The 26085-nt window shown below is 37.1% G+C and overlaps 1 protein-coding gene across 1 annotated transcript; it reads right to left on the reverse strand.

Moving 5' to 3' along the window:
• Positions 1 to 3567: 3567 nt before the first annotated feature.
• Positions 3568 to 26085, reverse strand: LOC145778156 (uncharacterized). The gene is made up of 10 exons (XM_082589583.1): positions 25987 to 26085; positions 25196 to 25626; positions 24365 to 24537; positions 23736 to 23873; positions 23342 to 23472; positions 23137 to 23262; positions 16364 to 16549; positions 10560 to 10691; positions 8946 to 9069; positions 3568 to 8035 (listed from the first exon to the last, which is right to left on the reverse strand). Exons 1-10 carry the CDS (start codon positions 26008 to 26010, stop codon positions 7830 to 7832), a joined length of 1671 nt encoding a protein of 556 aa, XP_082445709.1. The 5' UTR covers positions 26011 to 26085; the 3' UTR covers positions 3568 to 7829.

Here is a 26085-nt window from a genome sequence, read left to right on the forward strand (position 1 = left end):
TCTCACAACACTGAAAAGTTTACATAATTCAATGAGAATAGTTTAAGCAATAGCTGTAGTGTTCATTTAATGACTCAGTCTCAGAAAGCAACGTTTCATAACGTCAACGAAGCAATAACCATAGCCAGCCTAATTGCTCTTCCTTCCTAATTCATCGAATGAACTGTTGGAAAACCTATTACAATGCAAAAAAAAAACAATAATAACTTAAACACAGCACTTGACACAAGAATTTTAGTAAGGGTTTACGACCAAAGATCAAACGGCGCAATAGTTCCACTTTTGGGGTGTCCGCTTGAGCAACACATTTTAATGACAGCTCTACATTCAGCTGCATCCAGTAGATGGAACAATTCAAAGACAACACTACTTTAATGATCAGAAACATCACTCTGTCAGACTCGGTGATCGAGCCTGCGTCATTGGTTCAAGAAGATTTTTTTAGTCCTAAAGTAGCTTTTTAGTTCGAACATTCCATCAATCAATCAACTTCTGAGCCATTGTAGTGTTAGTAATGATAAGATTACAGTATATGAACCAATAGTTCTAATAAGTGAAAAGCTATCATGCCTTTGTTTACATTTGCTTCTGTCCATTGCGTATTCTCATTTTTCCTAACGTCATACAGTATCAGAAACAGTTTTTTCGCTGAAAATAGTGGACTGGGAATAATTTTGTTGTTTTACTTCTGTAGCTTACTTTCACTGCGCTTCATTTTTTGTCTTCCTAACTTGTGTCATTTGAATGTAGCCTACCCCTGCGCAGTGGCGTAGCTAGAGAATGTGCCGCCCGGGGCGGATTCAGATTTTTCCGCCCCTTCAAGAAAAAGCATGTGAAAATGAAATTTTTTTAATTGACTTAAAGTGGAATTATTGTATGTTTTGAACCAGTAGCGTAGCCAGTAATTTTGAAAGGGGGGGTTTAAGGGCCGGCGGGCGAAGCCCGACGACGTCCTCGGCAAAGACGACACCCAGCGGCGGGGGGTCTGGGGGGCCTCCCCCAGAAAATTTTGAAAAATTACTTTGGATTTGGTGCATTCTGAGAGCATTTTCAACAAAAATGTAGGTATAAATCCCCTAGTATAAATATTCCTGTAAAATGGTGCTGTCCGGTGGCATAGCAAAAGGATAAGATCATGTTTTCTTGGGAATTTTTCGGTAACTTAATAAAGCTAAGTCTCTATGTTTTCTTGTTGCTAATTCCTGGCTGAGATATTTGAATGTTTGGTATTGGCAAAACTCTCTCTTTCAATGGAGTTTCGTTTAAAATTAGGCAAACTTTGTTTTAGAGACATAGAAACTGAAAGCATCATTCTCAATATCGTGACGTCACATGCGTGCCAAAGGGGGGGTTGTAACCCCCAAACTCCTCCTCCCCCTTGACTACGCCACTGGTTTGAACGTTGCCATTCTGTTTGCTTTTATTTTCCGTGTACTTTTGCATTATCAACAAAAAAAAAACGTCCTGTCTGAAAGTGCCGCCCCCCAGACGTTTCGCCCCCCAGACGTGCCGCCCGGGGCGGTCCGCCCCCCCCCCCCCCCCGCGCAGCTACGCCACTGCCCCTGCGTTGTTTCAATTTCTCATAATTAGGAATGCTGACATAAATACTGCAATCTGTTGATTTGAAAGAATTTGTCTACCGAGTTATTTCTTTACTTCGCGTAAAGCAACGTCTGGATCTTTCGTTTGAAAAACTAGTTCCTCAAAGACTAACTTGTGTTTACTTTTGTGCACAGCACAGTAGGCCTAATGTGTGGTAGAAAAGAAAGAACAAAATTTATGGCCCACGCGAGTCAGACCGCTGCTTATTTCCAAGATGACTTGAATACAAATTCCTTTGAAAAGTCAGTTATTTGGCGTCGACTGCATAGTGCACACAGCCCAGCGTTGCTGCCTGTTACAAACCCGAGTTCAAATACATCAGTTGTAGTGAAGTAGTTTCAAGAAAAATTTTGTCCTTTAACTTATTGCAGGGTTGAGCTCGCTGAATCTAACTCAGGCTGTTTTTTTTTTCATGTGCACAGCACTTTTTATATTTAAATCTGTTTCCGCAAGTGACGTTCTTGCAGTGGATTTCCTTTGTTTTAAAAACAGCTTTGAATGCATTTTGGAATTTTCAATAAACAACTTCTAAGCCTATGCTAGAAGTGCTGTAGCAAATTATATTGATCAAATGCTGCGCTTGTATAAAAAGCTGTCTTTGCAGGCTACATACTTTGAAATATCATACAATAGCAAAAACAACTTTAAATCAAGATTTGTTTTTAAATTCTCATCTACTTTCAAGTAAGAAAAAATTATTAGCTTGTCTTGTTGCGGAACAGATGCAAGCCATTCTGAAGGCAAGATCAAATCGTGATTAACGTTGTATTGCGTGTTGTACTATCAATCTTTGTCACAACATTTCAGCAAAAACTGGGCAGACATATCACGAATTTGATGACACAGCCTCAGTTTTGCTTAAACTGTAGGCTAATTATTGAAAACAACTTGAAATCAGTAAAAGCTATTCTGTTCGAGTTGTGATTGGAAATACATTACCTGCATATGAAATTGAAACCATTACAACATTTAAAAGGGCATGAAAGCGATTCATTGGCCAGAGAGCCCAGTTTGGAATGCTTGAGCTTGAAAAATAATTGAAGCATTTCCTAACTAGTGATGCAAAGGGAGTAACATTCAAAGGGGAGAAGGCTGCCTTCTTCAAAAGCAGTAAAATGTTAAAACTGCGACGCCCACAGGCCCACTAAAAATTATAAGCAAAAGTGTAGTATAGGAATGTTTTCATTTTGCTAACCCTTCTGATACAAACCTAGTTATGAAAGTCAGAAATAAAAAACTCACTGATGGACGGCTGAACAACCGCACCTCGTCATAGATATGACGTCAAATCGCTATTTCTGCAAAGCGAAAACTAATTTAATATTTCTTGCGTTAGTTGTTCTTACAGATAATTTAACTGGACCAAAACTAAAAAAAATTTGATTTTTAACAAACTATAACTTAGACAAGTAGAACCTAGGCAAACTGATCCAAGAGACAGATGAGATATACTGTAGTACCACTCAAAGTCTGATATGTAAATAAAGCATCAGACCTGATGTCATCCGATTGTTTTTATCGTTCTGAAAATTTTCAATTCTTCCAAAGCTCATTGTATTTGAGTTTGGAACAGTACATGTTCAGTGAGCTTTTAAACTGACATCAAAAGTGGTTCTTTGTGATTTTTATGCATTTTTAGTTTGTATTATTTCGTTGTTTTGGATATGAACAGCTTTGTCTGATGCAAATAAATAATAAAATCAATGTAATTTGACTGCTCAGTCATAATTCTCTCACATTGATTTGGGAAATATTGTTTCAAATAAGAAAAAAAAAGGAATTGCTAGTTCTTGTCCCAATCTACATTGGCATGGTTCTTGAGCAACACAATAGAGCTTTCTGTGCACATCACACAACATAGATCAAATATAGTTATTACTATCTAAACTCTTGACAGCCTGTTTGACCTAAAGAAGGATCATCAGGATTCAAATAGACATAGATATGTTTTTGAGGTTTATTGATTAAATATCCTCAGCGAAAGAGCATTGAAAGCGACTAAAAACAAAGTATAGTAGTGCATACGATATACAGACAAGCAATGGTTACAAAATGCTCCTCCGTTAGCAAAGGATCTCTGCCTAAATACTTCACTGCGATTACGAAAGATTTTAGCTGTCAATGTTGAAATGCGATGACGTCAACTCATAGAACTGTTGAATGGTGCCCAACTGCCCAAGGACCTGGATGAAGCGAAAAATCACAAAGTCTAAACCGAGCTAAAACTTTCCATTTTTGCATCCTTTTAACATCGAAATAATGTAAATAATTTTTTTCAGATAAAAAACGTTGGAAGACTACAGTTGATTGAACGATTTCATATTTCTTCTCAGCAGATGCTGGGTGTTTAAGGTTGGCAGAAGGAGCGCACACAGCATGATCAACACTTTAGCACCCGCATGCGGTAAACTTAGCGAGAAATCGATGACCAAAAGATGGATGCAGTGAGTAACAAGCAAACAATTTTTCGTAGAATTTGTAATCCAGGCTTACACCAAAATAAGGCTGGTGGTCATGAAAGTTGGAAAAAAGAGCAATTCCAAATCTAAATTGAGTTTAAAATGCGTTTGGATATGACAAAATATATGAAGTGGTTAATGTTCTGCAAATTTATTCAAAAAAACTCATTAATTTGTTTGTCATGGGATCAAGACAATAAATAAATTATCCGACTTGCTTTGATAACTTGACTTTGAAGGAGGTCATGCATGACCGCTATCGCGCTTAAACTTACTAGAAGTGAAGCCATTTAACTGGAACGAAATATAAATTGATATGACGACACAATTCTGTGTTTTTCGGGATTTCTTCGGGAAAAAATTGAAACAGAAAAAAGGGGGCAAAAAGCGTTGTGATATTATCATCGTTTGCAAGATGGAGAAAATAAAACGCAATCGTGATTGAGATGCAAAAACGCACGCATTACAACAAGTCGATGGGGTGCACAGCAAAGTAACAGGCAACAACCCAGACAGCAAAATCCGTCATTTTGACGGATTCTGCCGTCTGGGAATGCGATGAGACATGATTTTCAGAACATTCATCATAACAATGTTTAAAACAAGATTTTTGTCAATCTCAGTTATGCCTAATTGTTAGGCCTAGTAGAGATAAACCCAAATGATTTATGGTTTAACTGTTTAAATTTGAACTAAGTCGTGGTACATATCGGAAAAGCAAACCTTTTCGGTTGAAGACAATAACGCAAAAAGTGTCTTAATCAATAATTAATAAAAGGTTTAATAGAAAACTCTCTGACCATGTGCGCAAGGAAAAGGTCATCGATGCATATACTGCAGAGGGTTTCCAATATTGATTTTATTCAATCAATATCAGCATGTTCTGACTAAACGAGATAATGGAAAACAAAGTTGGTGGATACCTTATCTACACGGGCTGGCTTATTGAGCCTCCACAGTGGTAGAAAACAACAGAACCATAAAGCAAGCAAGTTGCTGTTTTTTCGGTTTTTATACATTGATAAACAAAGAATTGACGAAAATGCTACTTCCATTATAGGAATCGCTTTAATAAGAATTAAGATGGCGAATCGATTGATAAGCATACAGCAGGGTTGCCATGTTCAATCCAGATACAAAAGTTTAGTATAAAGTTTTTAACTTTATTTATTCAGGGTTTATGAAAGAATGACATATGCGAAACTTTCTAGCGCAAGTAAGGTTGAAATATGATATTCTGCTTTTGGATTGTTTATACGCTGCAAGTTAACAACTTGAACATACAACCGCTGCGTGTAGTTTGGTTACGACGGGAAACGCCACCCAGATATGGAAATCCAACAAAGGCTTTTCCAAATAGTGGCATCAGTATTGTTTTGTGACTTTCCTTCACTTCAAAAACTGATACGATCGCAAAAAGACGTTTATGAAATCCCATAACACGGCTACAGTTAAAACAACATACTTGCACATAAAAGTGTATGGCAGCGCTGCTGCGCATGCATGAAAAAAACCGCAGGCTTAACAGAAAGGATGGATAAACAAGCTAATGGAACTTGACCTTAGCCAAGCAAAGGCACCAGGCAGGAGTAATGCAACTTGACGGATGGAACATTGTTTGAAACAAAAAGGCATGAAGATGATGATGGTGACTTTAAATTAACTTAGTTTTACATGCTGCGTAGCAATCTTCAGCATTAATGTCATCATCTTGCAAACAGTAACATAGTGGAACCCAGCCGCGACGCTTGAACAAAGCATGCACGCAATGTTTTATCTACGCAGCAGGAATCAAGCTATTGGACACAAAATACGGGATTACAAGTCGAATTAAAGAAAGGTTATCAAGTCTCCAAGTTGTACGTTCAACGAACACACGCTTTAACAAGCTCCAAAATTGTAAAACTTAAAAGGTATCTGAAATGCATTGCGGCTTACAACAGAATGAAACGGGGTGCAAATACTTAAGCAACGCAGACAACACGAACACAGAAAATAACAAACACTGCTACAGCAAATTGCTCATCAATAAGTAGTAGGCGGAGTAAGGAACTTTCACACCAAGTCACAAGGTTTGAATTGGTGTAAAACTGTGTCTGGCATAACAATTGCTGATGAATTCATTATTATGGTTCTGTCAATTACAGCAACAGAGCGAAAATGAAAGTCATGCCTCATACACTCTACCAAAAGCGTACAAAGCAAATTGTCGCACGCAGTTTGACGAATTTGAAAAGAACTTTTATGAAATAAAACCGGTTATTATAAATACTCGCATGCAACGATAAGAAAAATGCCATTTAAATCAGGCAATAGATCAATGAGAAAAAAATTCATGACGTCGCAATGAAATATCATTGTAATGATCAAAGTGAAAATGTTGGTTTATTTTATGCTTTGTATCTTCACGAGTCACTGCAGACAACTGGTCGACCCTGATGAAGACCAAGCTTCTTTAAAGCAAAATGAAGAGAGTCGAGCTACATTTAAATTACTACCCTGCATTTAAATTCCTTTGGGTGGTTGTGGTTACTAAACAAACCAACACAAGCAAGAACGGTGGGCGGTGGCTATTTTTGACCAGGCGTAAAGAGGGGAGGGGTCTGGAGAGGTCGGGGTCAAATAAAAACCCAGTCAGCAAATCAATCCTTTTTCACATTGATTCAACGTCTGCAGATGTTAAATCGATGTAAAAAAAGAATTGATTTGCTGACTGTGAAGCTGATGAAGACTTCAGAGAAACGGTATTAAACATCCCAGACAGCAAAATCTGTCATTTTTACGTTGATTCAATGTCTAATCAATGTAAAAATTAAGAATTTGCTGTCTGGGATGAGACAACATTTGAGAGATGATTCAGCAATTGCTGCATCTGTCTTGCATTCTCCGCGTCCAGAAAACAACGTTACTCTAGCATCGCTAACCATAAAACGAACAAAACACATTTGCACTTTAACTGTGCAACGTTGAAAGTATGTCACCAAACGTAATGTTAACTAATTGAATGGGTTCCTAGGGGAAGATAAACAGAAGTTTTTAAAAATATTTTTCGCTCTGGCGACTTTACTCGTGAAAGTCCCAAATTTCATGGTCACTTTTTTCTTTCTATGTGATTGGTGGGAAGATTAAATGAACAAAAGTGGCCTCTGCTAGGCATTAATTAACAAGATCGCCATGACTGAAATGCAAGTTGCATCAGTATAATAAGCGGTTTGGATTTGGAAAACAGTGAAAGCTGGAAAGAAATAAAGCATAGCGCAATGTCCAGCAATTATGCAAACTATTTCAGTTGTCAAGCAACTACGACTCGAGCAAAACAGTCCTGTCTAAAAACTTGGTCGAAACGAACATGCTCAACTACGTCATCGGTCGGTATTGTGACGTAGTTGACGAAAGCATTGTTCAAGTCGTGTAAGTCTGAGACGCAAAAGTCTTGTTTAGGTTTTTCTTTCTGGAACAACAGCGGTTCTGTTTGCAAAAAGCTTTTGAAGGCTTCACAAATCAACGGGAAATTCCACAAACAAAAAAAGAAACCAACTATAAAAATAACACTATATGCTTACAGAACTCGTATAAAAGGTAAAAGCCTTGGCAGACCCCCTGGTCGCAATTACATTGTTTCAGAGAGAAAACAATGTAATTTCCACGGAAATCAAAACTTGGAACAACCTTAACAAAAGACAGTTGTCCTATTTTCGTCACTTCAACATCGCCGGACGTTACAGTGATGTAAATAGGAATACTTGTGTAAGCTGAAAAAACCCTGTATCACACCATTGTCCTGTAGGGACCCTGTACCCTAAGATATTGCATTATAGTGCTAGGACCCCCTTCCACGGCTAATTGAGGGATCTGGGACAGAGGACAGTCCTCTACCGACATTAGAGCCAGTTTCGTGCACAAAGCCAACTCAAAAGGAAGGACTTGAAGAGGGTTATCGTTCAAATATAATTCCTCCAAACTTTGAAGATTTCCTGCAAATAAATCAACAGTTTTTGATTAAACTAGCAACCGTAAATATTTCGTCAAATACACAAAAGTAATGAAACCAATAACAATGACAGAAAATTCATTTTAAATTCAAACAATTGTGATGTCCTGGGAGATATTTCTACGAAGGAACTTGACAAAAAAGTTGCAGTTACAACTTCAGCTGTTTCAAGAAAAATGTTGATTGGATTAAAGAAAATCGGAATACGATCAAAACGAGTCAATTCTATAAATAATTTATCCCCAATCACTGAGAAGTTAGACTTATACGTTGTTTCAACATTTCACGACGTCAAATGCAAGTAAAACGTGATTATTTTTTACGTCCAAAATTGATCAAAAACGAAAAATAAAAATCGATTGTTTAAAAACAATGACAATTTAAACTTATTATAGACAAAAAGTTCCATGTAATTGGACAGACGACGCAAAATTTACAACATTGGCATGTTGGGCATCTCTGAAGAAACTGCAACAGTTGCAAAATCACTGGAAGCACAAGCAGAAGTTTTTATTTTCGCGCGCATGTGCGTCGGGCTTTTCTTCACCCAGAGAGCAAAATGACGGATTTGCTGTTTGAGCATGCACTAATGGGGTGTGGCATGTTTCTCTTGTTGCAATTGCGGTGCTGAGGAACAGACAGCAGACCACACTATTTCCGATTGTGCCATTTTTCGTACATCAAATGTAGCAGAAAGTCTTGCGTGCCTAGGACGAGAAGGCCACAACAGCTTCTCTTTGGCCGACCCTCGACGTAGTGCGGGAAATCCCCATCAATAATGGGTGATACAAAAAGAAACTTACGGTCCGGAAAGGCTCGACAGACATTGATGATTAGAAGACTATAGCAGTAAGACATTTCAAACAATTGAACCGAATATCAAACCCACACACCTATTTCATTGGGTAAATCTCTCATCTGATTTTCACCGACGGCCAGAACTGTTAAGTTGGCGAGGTGGCCGAGTCCTCGTGGGAGCACAGTGAGTCTGTTTCCTTGAAGCTTTAACTTTCGAAGCTAAAAAAACATTTAGATCAACAGAGACCTTCCCGTTTTTTTTTTCATACTTCCAATTGCTTTTGATGCAGACATTGAACCAATGTAAAAAAGGCTGATGTGCTGGCTTGGAAAGGCGACTGAATGAAACACGATGCATGAAAATGAATTACATAGAAAATAAGATACATAACCAACACACTCTGGATACTGGATAGTGCAGTCCAAAGGTCGTTGTTACCACCTACCTACAGGAACGAATCGATCAGGTTTATGACAAAAAGCAGCTCATAACCAGCGTCAAAGCTCCCAGTTTATGCCAGAGGAAAGCATTTCTAAAAACGGCTACATTAGCTGCTCGTTTGACGTGAATATCGTACTTTCGCCCCAAAATACAAAAAAAAGTGATGCCCAGGCTCCACCTTCTTCTACTTGCCAGGTAGGGGAAAGGATCGCCCCTCTGCCCCTATAGATACACCCCTGATTAAGATAAGGTTTGCATGGGGACGTCATACTTTGACTACGGAATTTCAAAACATTGCAATTGTGGAGAGGTTCCAGTTAGGTGAGCAGTACCCTTAGTCGCCTTTGTGATTGTGTTACCAGCTAACAAAACCCACTCTTTGTATATAGATTTAACGTCTACAAATGTTAAATCAATGACAAAAGACGGATTTCGTTAGTTTTGTAATCAGTTCAGTGAAGCGCATTGTGAAATGGATACTCTGCAACAAAGATGAACCTCTTGCGCTCGTACAACGCCTCAAATGGTTCAGCGATTAAAAAAAAATGACTTAAAAAAATCAGACTCGTATTTCAAAAGCTCTCCTCTTTACACTGATTGTCTGCAGACGTCGCAGCACTGTAATGTGATGACGTCATAACAATATGATTCAATTGCGTTACGCGAAAACGTGGATTTCGTTTGCTGAGTTTAAAACGAACACAAAAATATGAGCTGTAAACGAAACTTCTTGTGACATTGAAACAACTTTAGTCAATGGAATATGGTGAAATTATTTGCAAACGTTTTTTTTCCAGCAAAAATAATAATGTGTGTTTTTAAATAGCGTTGTAGCCTATATATCGCAGATATGCGTTGCTCTTCGATGCTTTTACTAAGCAGACAGTGTCAGTATAACAGTCATAGAGGCGCAGCCGAGCACATTATAATCTAGCATCTATTCCTTTTGCTGAGTGCCAAGCACAAACAAGATTCACTTTTAAAAAGTCTTTAGTATGACCCGACAGGGCATCGAACCTATGCCGATCGATTCAGAGAATCATGGTGTGCTGCTACCTTCAGCGATCCATGACCGTGCGTGTAAATGGCAGATCACCGACCAGTTTAATGAACGCCGCAACTGCAAACGATTTACAAAAGGATTAGAATTGAGCAGCATTTGATATCAGACTGGCTTAGCTTCAAGGCAAACTTCCTGCACGGTACGAAAAACATAATGCTAAATATCAACGCGTATGGATTGCAAAACAAAATTAAGTTCACAAACTTGAGTTAGATGCTCTATCTCTGGAGGGAGGCTTTCCAGGTTGTTTTCTTCCAAGTCCAAGCACTGTAGATTGACCAGTTTTCCAATTGTCGGTGGAACTTTCCGTAACAGATTGTTGCTGACCATCAGCACCTGAAGATCGGTTTAAAAGTTTGAAAAAAGTTTCTTTTTTGGAAAAAAAGAGGCAATTTCAAACAGCGGCGACATGCGTATTTCTTATATACATTTTCTTTTGGGAATTACATGGAAAAAGAGAATATACTTCATAGGGATGTAGAGAACCACAACTTCCCAGCTAACAAGTCGTCTCATTTTTACAATGATTGTCAGATTTAAAACAACACACACAAGGGATGATTAGTTGACATAAATCTCGAGAAAGACAGCAGGTAAAGCAGGAAAATTTGCAAATTTACGAAAAAGCTGCAACACATCAGATAAGAGAAAACATTTGCTTTCTTATCAGTGCTTATAACTTACATTTTGCTAAGCATGGCTAATACACCGACCGCTAATTACTTCACAATATAAAAGAAAAATGCTGCAGCGGGAATCGAATCCACAATGTTCGATTGTAAAAAATTCTTACAAGAATGCTTGGTTTCTTGTAAGTCATTGCCACAAAGAACATAAGCAAGGCCATGATGGATAATCTCAGCCGTACAAATTCTCTCTCCCCAGACAGCAAAATCCGTCATCTTACATTGATCTTCTGTGTTCGTCTGGAGACGTTGTAAAATGAAGAATTTTGCTGTCTGATTAACATAGCGCATTGTCTTCATGCGTACATTTTGTTAGATACTCGTACAATTCGAAAATGCAGACTTTAGAAGAAACGGGTCTAAAAGTTAAGACATTTCAATTGACGACAATATGCATAGAATATATCATTGTGCAACAAACGAGGCTTTTGTTTCTAACCATTCTACAGTAGCAAATTTGGTAGCAAAGCATTTGCGAACGAGGAAGTGGTAGAGAATTTGCTGCATCGATTGCAGATTGCACAGCGCGTTGATCACTCAACAATGCCAACAAAACTCAGCCTGCAAAAGTTGCCAGTCTGAGTGAAAAGCTGTTTTTATTCCAGCGACACAGATTTTCAGTGGTTAAAATGAAAAACGTTTAAAATCTATTCAAAAGATACGTGTTCCGAAAAAGCTCTATAAGACTAACCCGCCGCGTGCATTGCAGCAATTCAGCCGACCCAAATACTGTTCGGGTATGATATAAATAATGTATTACGTCGTGCCGAGCTGGCAACTAACACGAAGTGAACTGCCGAGCTATGAGCACGCGCCAGAAACGTATTGTTTTCAAATTACTGGCTCATAAGATTTCAACATGGCAGATATTGCCTTGTAGCGCTGTTGTCTGCACACAATGTCTTATACGGGAAAATCACGCCAGTGCTAACAGCGCTAATTACAACCTCACAATTCCAGCCTGATTAAGGAAATCACAATGCTCAGTTTAACATTCTGCAACGTTGGCTTCAAGCGTCAAAATGATACTTTTACTACAGAATAGAATCTAGTTAGTTTGGTACGGTTGTATATTACAACACTTTCTCAGGCTTTGTATTTAGCTTTTCGAATAATTCAGCAGTTGCAAACATCAACTGTCTCATTTAGCGGATACACCGTAAAAGTGCCAATCAATCCATATCCAGTTGGGAAAGCAACCTTTTCTTTACAAGTACTGTATGTCTGTTACTTTTTTATTTTGTATTTTTTAAGTTGATGCCGAAATTGCGTCCTTGCAAGGAGAAATTGATTTACTGGCTGAGTCGTGTCGCCCGAACTAAAATTGAAATTATGCATTTATGTGAGTTAATCAATTACTATTATTTACCGCAACAAAAGCGCATGCAATTGACAATGATCATTCATGTGGCCAAGGTAGGCGGCTGGCGTACCGTTGAACACTTTGAGCAGCTGCATATAGCCAAAAAGCATGAAATGTAAAACCATGTATCTAAAGTTTCCAAACAATTAAAGAAATGAAGCCCAGACAGTTTTGAGAAGTCATCCAGTTTGCTAGCCGCCATTTTTAACCATACTCCTGGTCTGTTGTCGATACACAGTGAAAATGAGGAAAAAAATTAATGGTAAGCAATCACTACTCAGCACTTTTAGTAAACCCAGACCGACTTTTGTTCGATGCTGCTTTTTATTCAAACTGGCTGGGCGTCAATGAAAGAACAAAGCAGAACAAACAAGACTCCTTGCGCTAGTGATATGATTCATATCATTATTCCAGACTACAAAATTCATTATTTTTACATTGATTCAACGTCTACAAACGCTGAATCAATGCAAACATGACGGATTTTTGCTGTCTAGAATATTCACAGCAGAGTGATTTATACTGCACACCACGCAATGATTGATGTAGGGTTGCTGGCTTTCAATTAACCCAGTAGCTTAAAATAACAAACGGATGAGAGCTGATTGTCTTGCGCTGAATGGCAATATGCATACGCAGAACGCCATGTAACCTTTACAAGCAAGGGTCATTACACAAATAAGCAACAGTAGCAAGCCGGGCAATGCAGAGTTGCTGCACAAACATACCAACACAATAAAAGCTTCTGGGTTTACTGTGTTAATAACTTTATGGGCCATTGAAAAGCGAGGTAAACATTTCACGACGAATAGCTTTATTATTATTATGGCTGAAAGCCGACATTGCTCTGTACAAGCCAGCGTGTCTATTTTTAAGATGATCGTTTTTTTGCTAATTTAAACAATAAAACAATGTGATCTCTTGATTAGCTTAATATTTTTACAACCTTTTTAAGAGACAAATAATGATGCAAAAATACATTTTGTAACGTAGCCGTAGAGCAGAGGCGTGCAACATACGGCCCGCGGGCCAGAGCACGGCCCGCGGTACCCATTTACGTGGCCCGCACATTCTTCATCAAGTAGCCCATTATTTTTAAATACTTTTCACTGTTAGATCGGAGGATGTTGTTATTTGTAACGTCATCATTAGCATTAATGACTTTTAGCATTATTACATCATTAGCATTATTGTTGCGTCATTAGTAAGCGTCGTAGAAAACCGCCTTGTTCTTCTGGCAATGATGCAGTAACATAAATCTTACTTTATGGGTGCAGTGTGGTGAATATATTAATATTTATTCTACAAAAAGCTTAGCATAGTAAAAATGTCTACAAGTAAGAAAAGGAAGGTTGATTATGAAAGGCGGAAGTTCAACAATGAGTGGTGTATAAATTACTTCGTTGTTTAACACAATCAAGATGTTGTTTGCCTGATTTGTCAAAAACACTATAGCAGTAATGAAAGAGCACAATATCAAGCGACACTACTGTGCAAAACACTCTGCTAATTATGATAGCATTGTGGGTCAATTACGGTTGACAAAATGCAGCAGTTGAAAAAAATCTTTGAGCAAACAGCAAGAGGTATTTCACGGTAACAAGAAAGACATTGAGCTTGTTACAAAACTGAGCTTCAAGATATCTGAAACTTAATGTGTAACTTGATTGTGTGTACTTTTCCATTAAATAAATTGTTCATATATATTCATGTGTTATTCGATAGACTGGCCCTCAGCATCATTATAATTGTACGTTGTGGCCCATTGCGATAAACAGTTGCACGCCCCTGCCGTAGAGAATACCCTTCTTTCACCACAATGCAAAGATGTGAAGACTGAAACCCAGTGCAGTGACACAAAGACAAACAAGAAAGCAATTACAGGCAAAATTTAAAATTTTCTGTCGGCCTGTCACCGCAAATGTTGGCACAACAAGCACTTGGCACTCCCTCTTGGAGCTAAAAGTATTAAATTGTACTTCTGTAAAGTCAAACCAATAGAAAGGTTATCGGCCTTTGTATATCATTCAACGTTGAGCGTGTTGCACGCCGGCAAGCCGAACATACAGACGGTAGTCACAGAAGACAAACTTTCAGATCACAATCAGACATCCTGAGTGAGACAAACAAGCTAAAATAAAATGATAGAGGTTCTTCGTTATGTTTAACTTAAGTGCATCAATGTCGCGTTTGAGACTCGCCAAAGGGGACTATACAAATGAAAAGTAACAATGATTTTTCGATTGATTTTACGACCCACATCACAAAAGTTGCCATTTTTTAACATCGTTTCAACATCTTGCGACGCCTGAATGCTTGCCCCAAGTATTCATAGTCAAGCTCATACAACAAACAAGTTTTGTTATTGCGGCATAAACAACCGTGGCCATCTTTACAAAATAGGCTTTCCAAAATAGCTCGGACATACATCGGTCGGCCATTGGAAGTGGAAATTTAACTACACTGCAAACACGTAAGATAGACTTTAAGTTTAAATGAACCAAACAGTACAATATCATTCTTTTTGAGAGATTATGAATTTCTAAAAATATCCATAAAGGTAAAAATTCAATTGACTGGCAAAAGCAGTGATCTAGAGCTGCTTTCCGACATGAATTATTGGTGCGATACCGATGAGCCTAGTCTCTGGGCGAACTACGTGTATGTCCCTGTTAATTCTTGCTACACTCGACTGCCGAGAAACACAGCAGTAATGTTCCACCATTCATTACACGAAGACAATGATGCAGAAGGCGGTCTATAAAACCAACAAATCAAGATATTTTGAAAGTTTTCGGGCCACGCCCCTTTTGACATCATTTATGAAAACGATACGCAGAATTACTGGTAATGTTAAGTTTCGCATACAGCTAAACATAGTCTGTAGCAAAGTAGCTGAAAACCTTGGCCAGTTTTAACAAAATATAAGAACAGAACGGGGCACAAAACTCAAGAGTTAAACTCATGGTTGTCATCTTAATTTTTGAAACTGAATAGCCAAAAAGTTCAGGCAAACTAACGTCGTTTTAAAACCTTTACTTTTTAATGCGGGAAATGATGTTTTTATATCTAGGAAGTTTACAGAAGTTATGATGAGGAGAAAATGGAGGGTAATCTGGTTTCAAAGTCAAGTTTCTCCCAAGGTTTATCTCTACACTCACACCACAAAGAGAGAAATGGAACAGAGCAAATCAAATCACTTTTTATATTGATTCAACGTCTACAGACATTGATTTGCTGGGTGGGCAGATATTTATAGAAATATTACTTTTGATGGGCAAACTAATGTTTCAACTTTTTCAAGTTCGTCCACCCTGCGTCATTGTCGGCAGACAAGGTTAATTGTGACGCTGCAAGCACGTATTTGAAGAAGGAATTTATTGGGCCAATCACCCCAAACCATGTCTCAAACGTAAGATTTGACCTTGGGTATAAAATCTTTTAAATATCACCTTGTGGAATACGTGGAAGTAATAACACGGTGTTACTACTTGCACAAGCGCATTTTTTCATTGTTTACTAATAAAAAAAAAACTTGAAACTTTCACGGTTTCAAGCGCAGCAAATCTTCTTCTACTGCAAAAACACCATTGCTTGTTGAAAAGCTTGAGATCATGGTAATGCATATTGATCTATTATGAAAGGCCAAGCACTTTTCAAAACACTTAAAAATGGTAGTTTTTAGCAGTCTAAACAACGTAAAAACTAATCACTATCTTTCATGTGTTTACATCAAGCAGTGTAAGCAACAAGCAACAAAAATAGAAACTCTTGTGATGCAACGGTTCTGTCCAAAATTCGTGCAAAAGCAAGATTAGTCAGTGCTAAAAATAGAAAAAAATGATCCGCTATGCGGTATCGCGGTAAATTATATAAAACATGTTGTAGTATTTTATTTTTATGTACAACCACAATCTTCTATAAAATAGGAAAATATATTAATAGCTTAGAAAACGCACCTGCAGAGATTTCAAATCTCCGATATCATCAGGCAGTCTGGTTAATTGATTGGAGTTGAGGCATAGCTCCACCATGCTGCTCCAAGAGCCAACATCCAGGGGTAAAGCCGTCAGTTGATTGCTTCTCATGTTCAGTTTTGAGAGGTTCTTTGCACGAGAGAAAATTTCAAACGGGATCTTGCTAACCTAAATGAAATTGTTATTGAAAGTAAGATATTGTAAACTTGGCAACAAAGATAAGACAAATTTTGGGGACTTACGAAGGTAGGAAGTCCGAAAATGAAGTTCGTTTTCGCCTATTACTATTCCTACACTTTAAAGTGTGATGGCTGCAGTGAAAAAAACAGATTTGTTACGTGAAAACGGACTTCATTTTCGAACTCAGCGACCCAAATTTACCCTAAAAACAAACTTTTTGCTCATGCACCAGAACGCTGGTTTCAAATTGTTGACCAGTGTTATGGAAACAGTCTGTTGCTGAAAGAAATTGAATTACTAAAATTAGTTTGATTTAACCCAGAGTAGTTTGCCGTGCACCAGTGAACTTAATACTTGTGGTGCTGATGAATACGAAACGTTTGACAAAAGAAAAGTTTAGTGCAGTCGCGGGCAGAACCACCCCAAACAGCAAAATCTGTTAGTTTTACATTGATTCATCTACAGACGTTGAATCTACAGACTACAGACGTTGAATCAATGTAAAAATGACGGATTTTGCTGCCTGGGACCCGAGCCTTTAAAACGTCATTTTGACATCATGTCAACGTTAAACGAAGTGAAACAACTAGCTTTGTAGGCTGGGATACTTAAGGAAGATAGAAAAAGATTTACAAGTCGACACCATTCCAGGCATCAATCCCGTAGTAGGGTGGAGTGAAAAAATTTTTTTTTTTCAAATCAAAAAATCAGATTAACCAAAAGTGGCGTATGGACCTAAAACCAACTTCTGAGAAGGTTTTGGGTTTGTGCCACCTACACCCAGGTGGCCCATAATTTTTAAAGGTCATCTGAGGGTCAAATTTTATGAAAATCCCATAACTTGGAAACTGGTTAAGCTAGAATGTTGGTTTTTGGCTTAAAATTTCCAGAAGGTCCATGTTTATATATGTTCTAATGCAACTTTTGTCTCTATTTTAACCACATAAGCTGATAATAATAAAAAATGACGTTTTAGTTTGAAAGCTATATAACGTTAAGAAGTGAAAATGCTATATTTGAACTATTTGCACCCATAGTTATGTGTTAAGACATAATAGGTACAAACTGACTAAGTAGCCTACTGCTTAAAATACTTTCTAACTAGTTAGTACAAAGGATGTGCAAGCAACAATCATGGATATGTGACAAAAAAACTCAATCCCAAAAATAAGTAGCAAAGACTCATATGCAATAATGTTACAATGTTATATGACATTAAGTTTCAAAATTTACATCTTTGGTTTCCATGCAATTGATAAGAAACTACTTACAATCAGGGTCGCATTATAAAAACTATCATGTGGTGAAAAAATATTGAAAACCTTCAACGTAAAAACATCAGGACTATCAAAATCAGAAAAATATATTTCAACTCTGATCTATTGCAAATTTGGGCAAGGCTGACTGGGCTTTGGTAAAGACCCTTGCCAACCTTAATCCACCACTGTTTGCAATGAGTGTTACAGAAACCATGACATCAACTCATTTATAATTACACATATCCAATAGCAACACACACCCAGGGGCTCCGAAAGGGGGGAAGTCGGGCAACTTTTCCCCCTAGCATAACATTGTAAAGGAAAAATGAGTAGTTTTTTGTTTTTTCCACGTTTGAAGGGGGCCCATTTTTGCCACTAAAATGATAGTGTACCAACTTAAAAAAAATAAATTTTTGAATGAAATAGGCAGTTCCAAGCATTTTTCGATCATAGTATATGTAACTTCAAATGTATCTCATCAAGAACGAATCATTCTCGTATTAAGGTAAGCGATGTTAAACTGCTTCAAGACGTAAAATTTGATGCTGTTAAGCCTACTGATTTCTGCATCATCAATTTTCTATTGTTTTAACTTGAAAACTGGTGCTGCTGCGTTTGGCTAAGCGTGTGGCCTACTATTTTTGCTTGACCAACATAACCTTGACTTCAAAAACTGCGTTGGCCAGGCGTAAGTCCGCCCTGTTAGCTCAGTGGTTAAGCGCCCGGCTCAAGATCACGCAGCACTGCTTTGACTCTCGGGGTCATATCATTTTTGGAGTAATTGATCTACTGTAGCTTGTGTCATTTTCAAGTGTAACCAGGCCACATAGGAAATTCAAAATAAAGCTGCCTCATTCAAAAAGCCTACTTGAGCAGTTTCAAATCCATGCTTTTCTGCATTTTGTGGATTACAATTCTACATTACAAGCTTCAGTAGATCAATTACTCCAAAAATGATATGACCCCGAGAGTCAAACCAGCGCTGCGTGATCTTGAGCCGGGCGCGTAACCACTGAGCTAACAGGGCAGACTTACGCCTGGCCAACGCAGTTTTTGAAGTCAAGGTTATGTTGGTCAAGCAAAAATAGTAGGCCACACGCTTAGCCAAACGCAGCAGCACCAGTTTTAAAGTTAAAACAATAGAAAATTGATGATGCAGAAATCAGTAGGCTTAACAGCATCAAATTTTACGTCTTGAAGCAGTTTAACATTGCCTACCTTAATACGAGAATGATTCGTTCTTGATGAGATACATTTGAAGTTACATATACTATGATCGAAAAATGCTTGGAACTGCCTATTTCATTCAAAAATTTGTTTTTTTAAGTTCGTACACTATCATTTTAGTGGCAAAAATGGGTCCCCTTCAAACGTGGAAAAAAACGAAAAACTACTCATTTTTCCTTTACAATGTTATGCTAGGAGGGAAAGTTACCCGACTTCCCCCCCTCTCGTAGCCCCTGGGTATGTATTGGCATTGCTATTGGATACGTGTAATTATAAATGAGTTGATGTCATGGTTTCTGTAACACTCATTGCAAACAGTGGTGGATTAAGGTTGGCAAGGGTCTTTACCAAAGCCCAGTCAGCCTTGCCCAAATTTGCAATGGATCAGTGTCGAAATATATATTTTCTGACTTTGATAGTCCTGATGTTTTCAGGTTGAAGGTTTTCAATAATTTTTCACCACATGATAATTTTTATAATGCGACCCTGATTGTAAGTAGTTTCTTATCAATTTCATGGAAAGTAAAGATGTAAATTTTGAAACTTAATGTCAAATAGCATAGCAACATTATTGCATAATAAGGCTTTGCTACTTATTTTTGGGATTGAGTTTTTTTGTCACATATCCATGATTGTTGCTTGCATAATATCCTTTGTACTAGCTGCTTAGAAAGTATTTTAAGCAGTAGGCTACTTAGTCAGTTTATACCTATTATGCCTTAACACATAACTATTGGTGCAAATAGTTCAAATATAGCATTTTCACTTCTTAACGTTATATAGCTTTCAAACTAAAACGTCATTTTTTATTATTATCAGCTTATGTGGTTAAAATAGAGACAAAAGTTGCATTAGAGCATATATAAACATGGACCTTCTGGAAATTTTAAGCCAAAAACCAACATTCTAGCTTGACCGGTTTCCAAGTTATGGGATTTTCATGAAATTTGACCCTCGGATGACCTTTAAAAATTATGGGCCACCTGGGTGTAGGTGGCACAAACCCAAAACCTTCTCAGAAGTTGGTTTTAGGTCCATACGCCACTTTTGGTTAATCTGATTTTTTGATTTGAAAAAAAAAATTTTTTTTCACTCCACCCTATCCCGTAGTCTATGACAATCCACTATCGCATAGTGAGCACAGAATGACAATACCGAGCAATTGGTTAATTGTCTGAATGCAATGAACGTTTCCGCGATTTCAGAAGAGCAAAAATCGCACTTTCTCCTTACGGAATCCAATCAGAGAAATTTGACAACGTGCGAGAAACTTTTTTGATGTAATTGGCAATCGTAATTAATTGATTTGGTAGTTAAAGTTGGTAAGCAACTAAACATTCAGGCCTAGTAATGAAACCACGTACTAATTATCTCTACTATGTTTGTGACTAAGAATTATAACAGTTGTTCAAAATTCATTTTGAAATGCAAGTAAACGTGCAAAAGATGATCAAAACACACTGCATTGATTATAATAAATGCACAAATTTCTTATACACTGCAGGAAGATACAGTTTAAAATCCTAGGATTCAAGCATTCTCATTTCACACCACAAGCTCACAAACTGTTATAATGCACACGGTTTGAAAAGAGCTATTGTTACATAACAGTCTTTTTAAAGTGCTTTCTACAAATGGAGACAAACGATTTGGAAAAAAACAATTGTCATGATGACAATAGCCTTGCTGGGGCCCTGTTTCGAAGTGAACTTTGCCTTATTAATGAACAGCAAATACGAATTGGCACGTTGTGAAAAGGGAAAGCCCTGTTCGAAAACAACAACTTCTGCAGACTGGGAAATATGAAGAATGAACGCGGTACAACTCCATATAAAGGCCAGTCAGGCCACTTCAAATGGCTTCATATTTTATTCTATCAAAAGGGAAAAAACTTATTGAAAGCTAAACGTTGAATAACAGCAATCAGTACTTGAGCTGATAGCACTTGCATTCTTACCATAATAACATTATTGTGTGATTAATGATTTTATTAGCAAAAAGTGTGAAACTCTTGTAGAAACTAATCGCAATCCTGACCCAGTCTCCAGTCACGGAGAAAACTTTCGAAATCATAATATTAAAGTTGATTTGGCACAGAATTGGATGTTTGAACCCAGAGAGCAAAATCTGTCATTTTTTACATTGATTCAACGTCTGCATTCAATTTCTAGGCTAGGGACAGTCTAAAGACGTTGAACCAATGTGAAAAGATAATTTTTTCTAGCTTGCAAGAACGGAAGTCTTAATCAAAGAAGAGTTTGAACGAAATGACCCTGGACACTACAGCTCAACAATCAAAAATCAACCTTTTTCCATTGATTCGACGCCTCAGACGTCTGAGATTTATGTCCCAGACGGCGGATACGTATTTGCTGGCTGGAACTTCTACCATCATACAATTCAACACAGGACAAACGTTTAAAAAAAAAGATTTTGTCAAAAAAGACGTTGAATCAATGTACCAAAGCTTTTCTTTTTCAGGGCAGGAAGGTGGCATTGTCAAGTAATATTCTTATCGTTTACTTTGCAGTCAGTTTATGATTGACAGCAATAATACCAGGGGAAAACCAAGCAGGCCACTGCAGGCGAACACAATGTGACCGAAAGAAGCTTAGAAAAACTTAATTAACGAGAAAATCCAGCAAAAACTTTATGACGTCGCAGGTTATGGCTAAGCGATCTTGAACAGTCAATGTACAATCTACAGAAAAATACAATTGCTAAACGGAGAATCTCTTTGAAATCCACGAGTTTTGTGTTCTCGTATTTTGTATTGTGACCATAAGAAAGATCAAATCTCAGCTAACAAAACACTTTCGAAACCGGGCGGGACTGTTGTTTTGATCCTTTCGAAACCTGTGACAAGTAGAATGAAGTCTAACAAATGATTTGCTGATTTTGCAAATTCGCTTCTCAAATACGGATTTCCTCGTACCAGCCAGCCAGTAAATATCCTTTTTTGACAATAATTTAACGTCTGTAGATGTTAAATCAATATCTGTCGACTAAATTTTCAGCAACTTTTCAAAAGTTGTGATTTACCAACAAATGTCAAACTGCTAGACGAGAAGTGCTGTCGCACGGATATCAATGTTATCAAAAATCAAATGAAACTTTTCAATTCGTATGACCAGAAAAAAAACTTTTAAAAAGTAACAACAAACATTTGACAAGAAATCAGGCCACAAACAATCCAATTACAGTCAAATAGGAGGTGCAACTGAAAGGCGTAAAGCTAAATTTACTGTATTTTTAAGTCTTTTAAGTTTCTAAACAGGGACAATGTCTACAGTGGGGCACTCGAAAACTCTTCTAATGCAAAGATTTGCTAAAACTGTTAAGTGTTACGACTCAGTAAATAAACTGGAAGAGCGGTCAGTAGCAATGCAGCTTCTAACGAGAATCACTTCAAAACCATTCCTTGTATCTGTCCTGTAGTGGTAAAAGACCTTCATGTAAAATTGTATAAAGGTGATACACATATACACCGTGTTAGTCCACACATGGCCACCTAAAGATACGGCCTGATTTGTCACATTTTGCAGAAATTTCCAGAGTTTGCTAGCTTTGGGCGAATGGTTAAATCAATTTTTCTAAAAATTATATTTTTACGGTTTCTTTACTGTTTTCACCAGATGACACAATAGGTTTTAACATCCTCACATGTTGAAAAACAAAGAAAATTTGATTTCAAAGATTTCAGTCAGACTGTTAATTTTTCAATAACAGTCTGATTCAGCGTTTTTCAGCTTACTTTTTTTCATTTGCTATTGCTTCTCCAAGGCCACAAAAAGCTTTTATATCATTAGGAGACAGAAAAAAGCAAAAAATCTTAGAAAATGTTAGTCAAACACTAGCAGTAGCTGTAATCAAAATCTGCAAAATGTGACAAATCAGGCCACATCTCCAGGTGGCCATGGTCCACACAAAGAAAATCATGCAATGGATAGACGTAGCGAGGTCATTTGAAGCAAAACTGCTATCTGAATAACTATGCTCTTAAAAATTGATGTTAATATCAAAAGAAACAGCCCAAATAGAAACAAACCACAAATGAATAACATAGTTACCAATAAGTGAACAGATTACCTGGTTATGCTCCATATTAAGAGTCACTAACGATGTGAACTGGGACGGTCCTCCAACAGGATAGGACAAAAACTTATTTCTGGCCAACGTCAAACTGGTGAGGTTGGTTAAACTGCTGAGGAATCCCTGCAAGCATAAAAATATTTAGCCTGTTGTTTTGAAGGTGAAACTCGTGAGTTTAAAATTCACCAGGTTTCAAACTCACATCTGGCAAAGTTTCAATGTTGTTGTTTTCCAGATTCAGTTCATCGAGCAACACGCAATTTTGTAAGGACTTCGGTAAGCCAAGAAGATGATTATATTTCACTCCAAGGCGATTAAGCTTGACCAGATTTCCTAAACATAAGACATCCTTAACCCAAGCCAACGATCCACGGATACAGCAATGCCATGCAAAACCTATGACTGAAATCAAAACTGGCTGGAATAAACTATTTTTAATATAACTCTGCATGAAAAATTTTGGGCATGATAAAAACATTTAAAACTTCTGTACATATCAACCGAATTGAAATCTGCATAACAAGGTTACAAGCAGTCAACAAAATCCACAGTCAAGGAGTTTATCAGTACCGGTATCATACAAGATAATAAGATACCTAAAGATTCTGGTAGAGATGTAAGCTTGTTATATTGAAGATCGAGCAGAGTGACCAGCTTGCATTCTCCAATTTCTTCCGGAATATCCTCCAACTCATTATAAGATACATCTATCTTGACTAATTGCGTCAATTTTCCTGTACAAATATAAATACATTATGAAAAAGATCAAAAAGTTGTGCTTTACAACTGCTTCACTTTGAACTACTTCGACAAAACATTTTTTTTAAGCACAATGAATGGATTGTGGATTGTAAAATTGTGTAAACGGGAGGAGGAGTTTTTGTGGCAGACTGGCAAGGACACAAAGCTAAAAGCTATAAAAAATAGTTTAACAAAGTAGGTTAAATAGAAAATCAGTCACTCGCTTGTGGTCACTTCTAACATTGCGAATGATCTGCAAGGATTTAGTAGGTAATCCGTCAGAACCTGGCAGCAAAGATTTATACAAACTTGATAAAAAGGTGTAAAAAATGCATACGCAATGTTACTTATATGCTGTTAGGTTAACTGAAACATAAAAATCTGAATATCAGATAACAAACAATGTGCTGGTTGAATGGTTAACTGCCACCCAGAGAGTTCAACCTTAAAAATTACTCAGTAAACCGAAACACAAATTTCAAACCTATTTCAGATGGGATTTTCTTAACTTTGTTTTCACGAATAATAAGCTGTGTCAGATTTCTTAAATTCTCAATTGCAGGATCGATAGTTGTGATTTTGTTGTATCTCAGATAGAGCATTTGTAATGCTTTCATTTGATACACAACACTCGGAATCTCTCGTAACTTGTTGTGTCTGTAAACATAACTATTAATAAACAGTTTTTATGCATCAAGTGCTTTTATCACACACTTGCTACCTGGGAACACCAGTTACTTACTTCCTGTGTTGTGATATATATACATTAAAAGCAAAGGTATAAAAAAATTCACTTAACGTACTACATGAAAGTACAAAATGCTTCTTGACTTTGATAGCCAACCCTTTAACTACAAAGTGGTTTTTTCAATTTTAGAATAAAATTATATGAAACATATACATGTTTAAATGTTGTACCATACTACTGTACTCTATAAAATATAAATCCAGCTGCATATTGCAATCTTTCGATCAAGTTTATTCAAATTAAATGAATGCCTTTAACGTCATTAGCCTGAAATCACCTAAATGCATGTGCACTTTTTGAGATTACATGCACTATCACAGAATATTAAATGAAGCCCATTTTCAAAATAATCATGTTTTAGAATTCAAACGATCTATGAAATAACCATCCTCAACCATTTTAAAATAATACAACTGTAAAATATCAATTCACCACTTTGCAAAAAAAAAGCTGTAATATACAATATATACTACATTGATGAAAGTGCTAATCCAAACTTTTCATTATTCCATAGATGGCATTAAACTTAAACAGTGAATTATTATCAAACCAGCATTAATACATCACCTTAAATCAAGCATCTTTAATTGCGTGAGGTTTTGAAGCGAACAAGGAAGACTCATCAGATGGTTCTCATTCAAAGCTAATGTCAAAAGGTTCACCAACAAGCCCAGCTCATCAGGTACTTTTGTAAGTTTATTTTTGTACAAAAAAAGTTCCGTCAAGCCTGTCATATCTTTTATATTGGCTGACAGTGACACTAAATCCAACTTGCTTAAATCCAAACGCTTTTCTTGCATTTCTTTACACTTGTGTATTTTTTTTTGAACTTCATGAGCAATGGCTTTGTCATGTTTTTTATTTTTTCCTGACTTTTTGGAAATTTTCATGTCTTCATACTTTACGGACTTTTTTCTACCAGCTTCTTTTCCATGGTCATTGGATGAAAGGATTTTAGACAATGAAAGCTTCCCAGAATTGGCTGATGCTGTTGGTATCTAATAAAACAAATACAATCAAGAAAAATGATTCCACTAAGAGCCCTTAAGGGTAACTCGATGAATGATGAATTGATGATAAATACTGCTAAATTTTGTTGTTATACATTTTATCATCCGTCATGGTAGATTGTTATCCCGCATTAATTGTCTGTGTTCACCTTTATTTTAGGTTGTTATTTCTACCAAAGACACAGTTGCATGCTTTCAATAAGTATCTAAACAACATGAAATCTATCATTGTGCATTACATAACAGTACATAACATTACATAAAAATTACATAACAATGATTTCATTTTAGCTTATAAAGTAGAATGGTTAAAAAAGAGACAAACAACCCACAAAAAGAAATATTTACCTGTTCACCACCCCCTTCATTCATATTGGTTTGTGCTTATACTCTTGCTTGAGTGTACAGCAGTCCTACAGTATGATAAATATGGAAAATCACTGTAAA

This window comes from Aplidium turbinatum, chromosome 10, assembly GCF_918807975.1.
Source record: "Aplidium turbinatum chromosome 10, kaAplTurb1.1, whole genome shotgun sequence".
NCBI lineage: Eukaryota > Metazoa > Chordata > Ascidiacea > Aplousobranchia > Polyclinidae > Aplidium > Aplidium turbinatum.

Excerpts from the sequence above, each read along its gene's own strand:
- LOC145778156 (XM_082589583.1), bottom strand. The coding sequence starts at position 26,010 with ATGAATGAAGGGGGTGGTGAACAG. Across the intron at positions 23,263-23,341 it reads ACATTGAAACTTTGCCAGAT|GGATTCCTCAGCAGTTTAAC; the intron begins GTGAGTTTGAAA and ends TTATGCTTGCAG. Across the intron at positions 10,692-16,363 it reads GAGATTTGAAATCTCTGCAG|GTGCTGATGGTCAGCAACAA; the intron begins GTGCGTTTTCTA and ends ACCGATCTTCAG.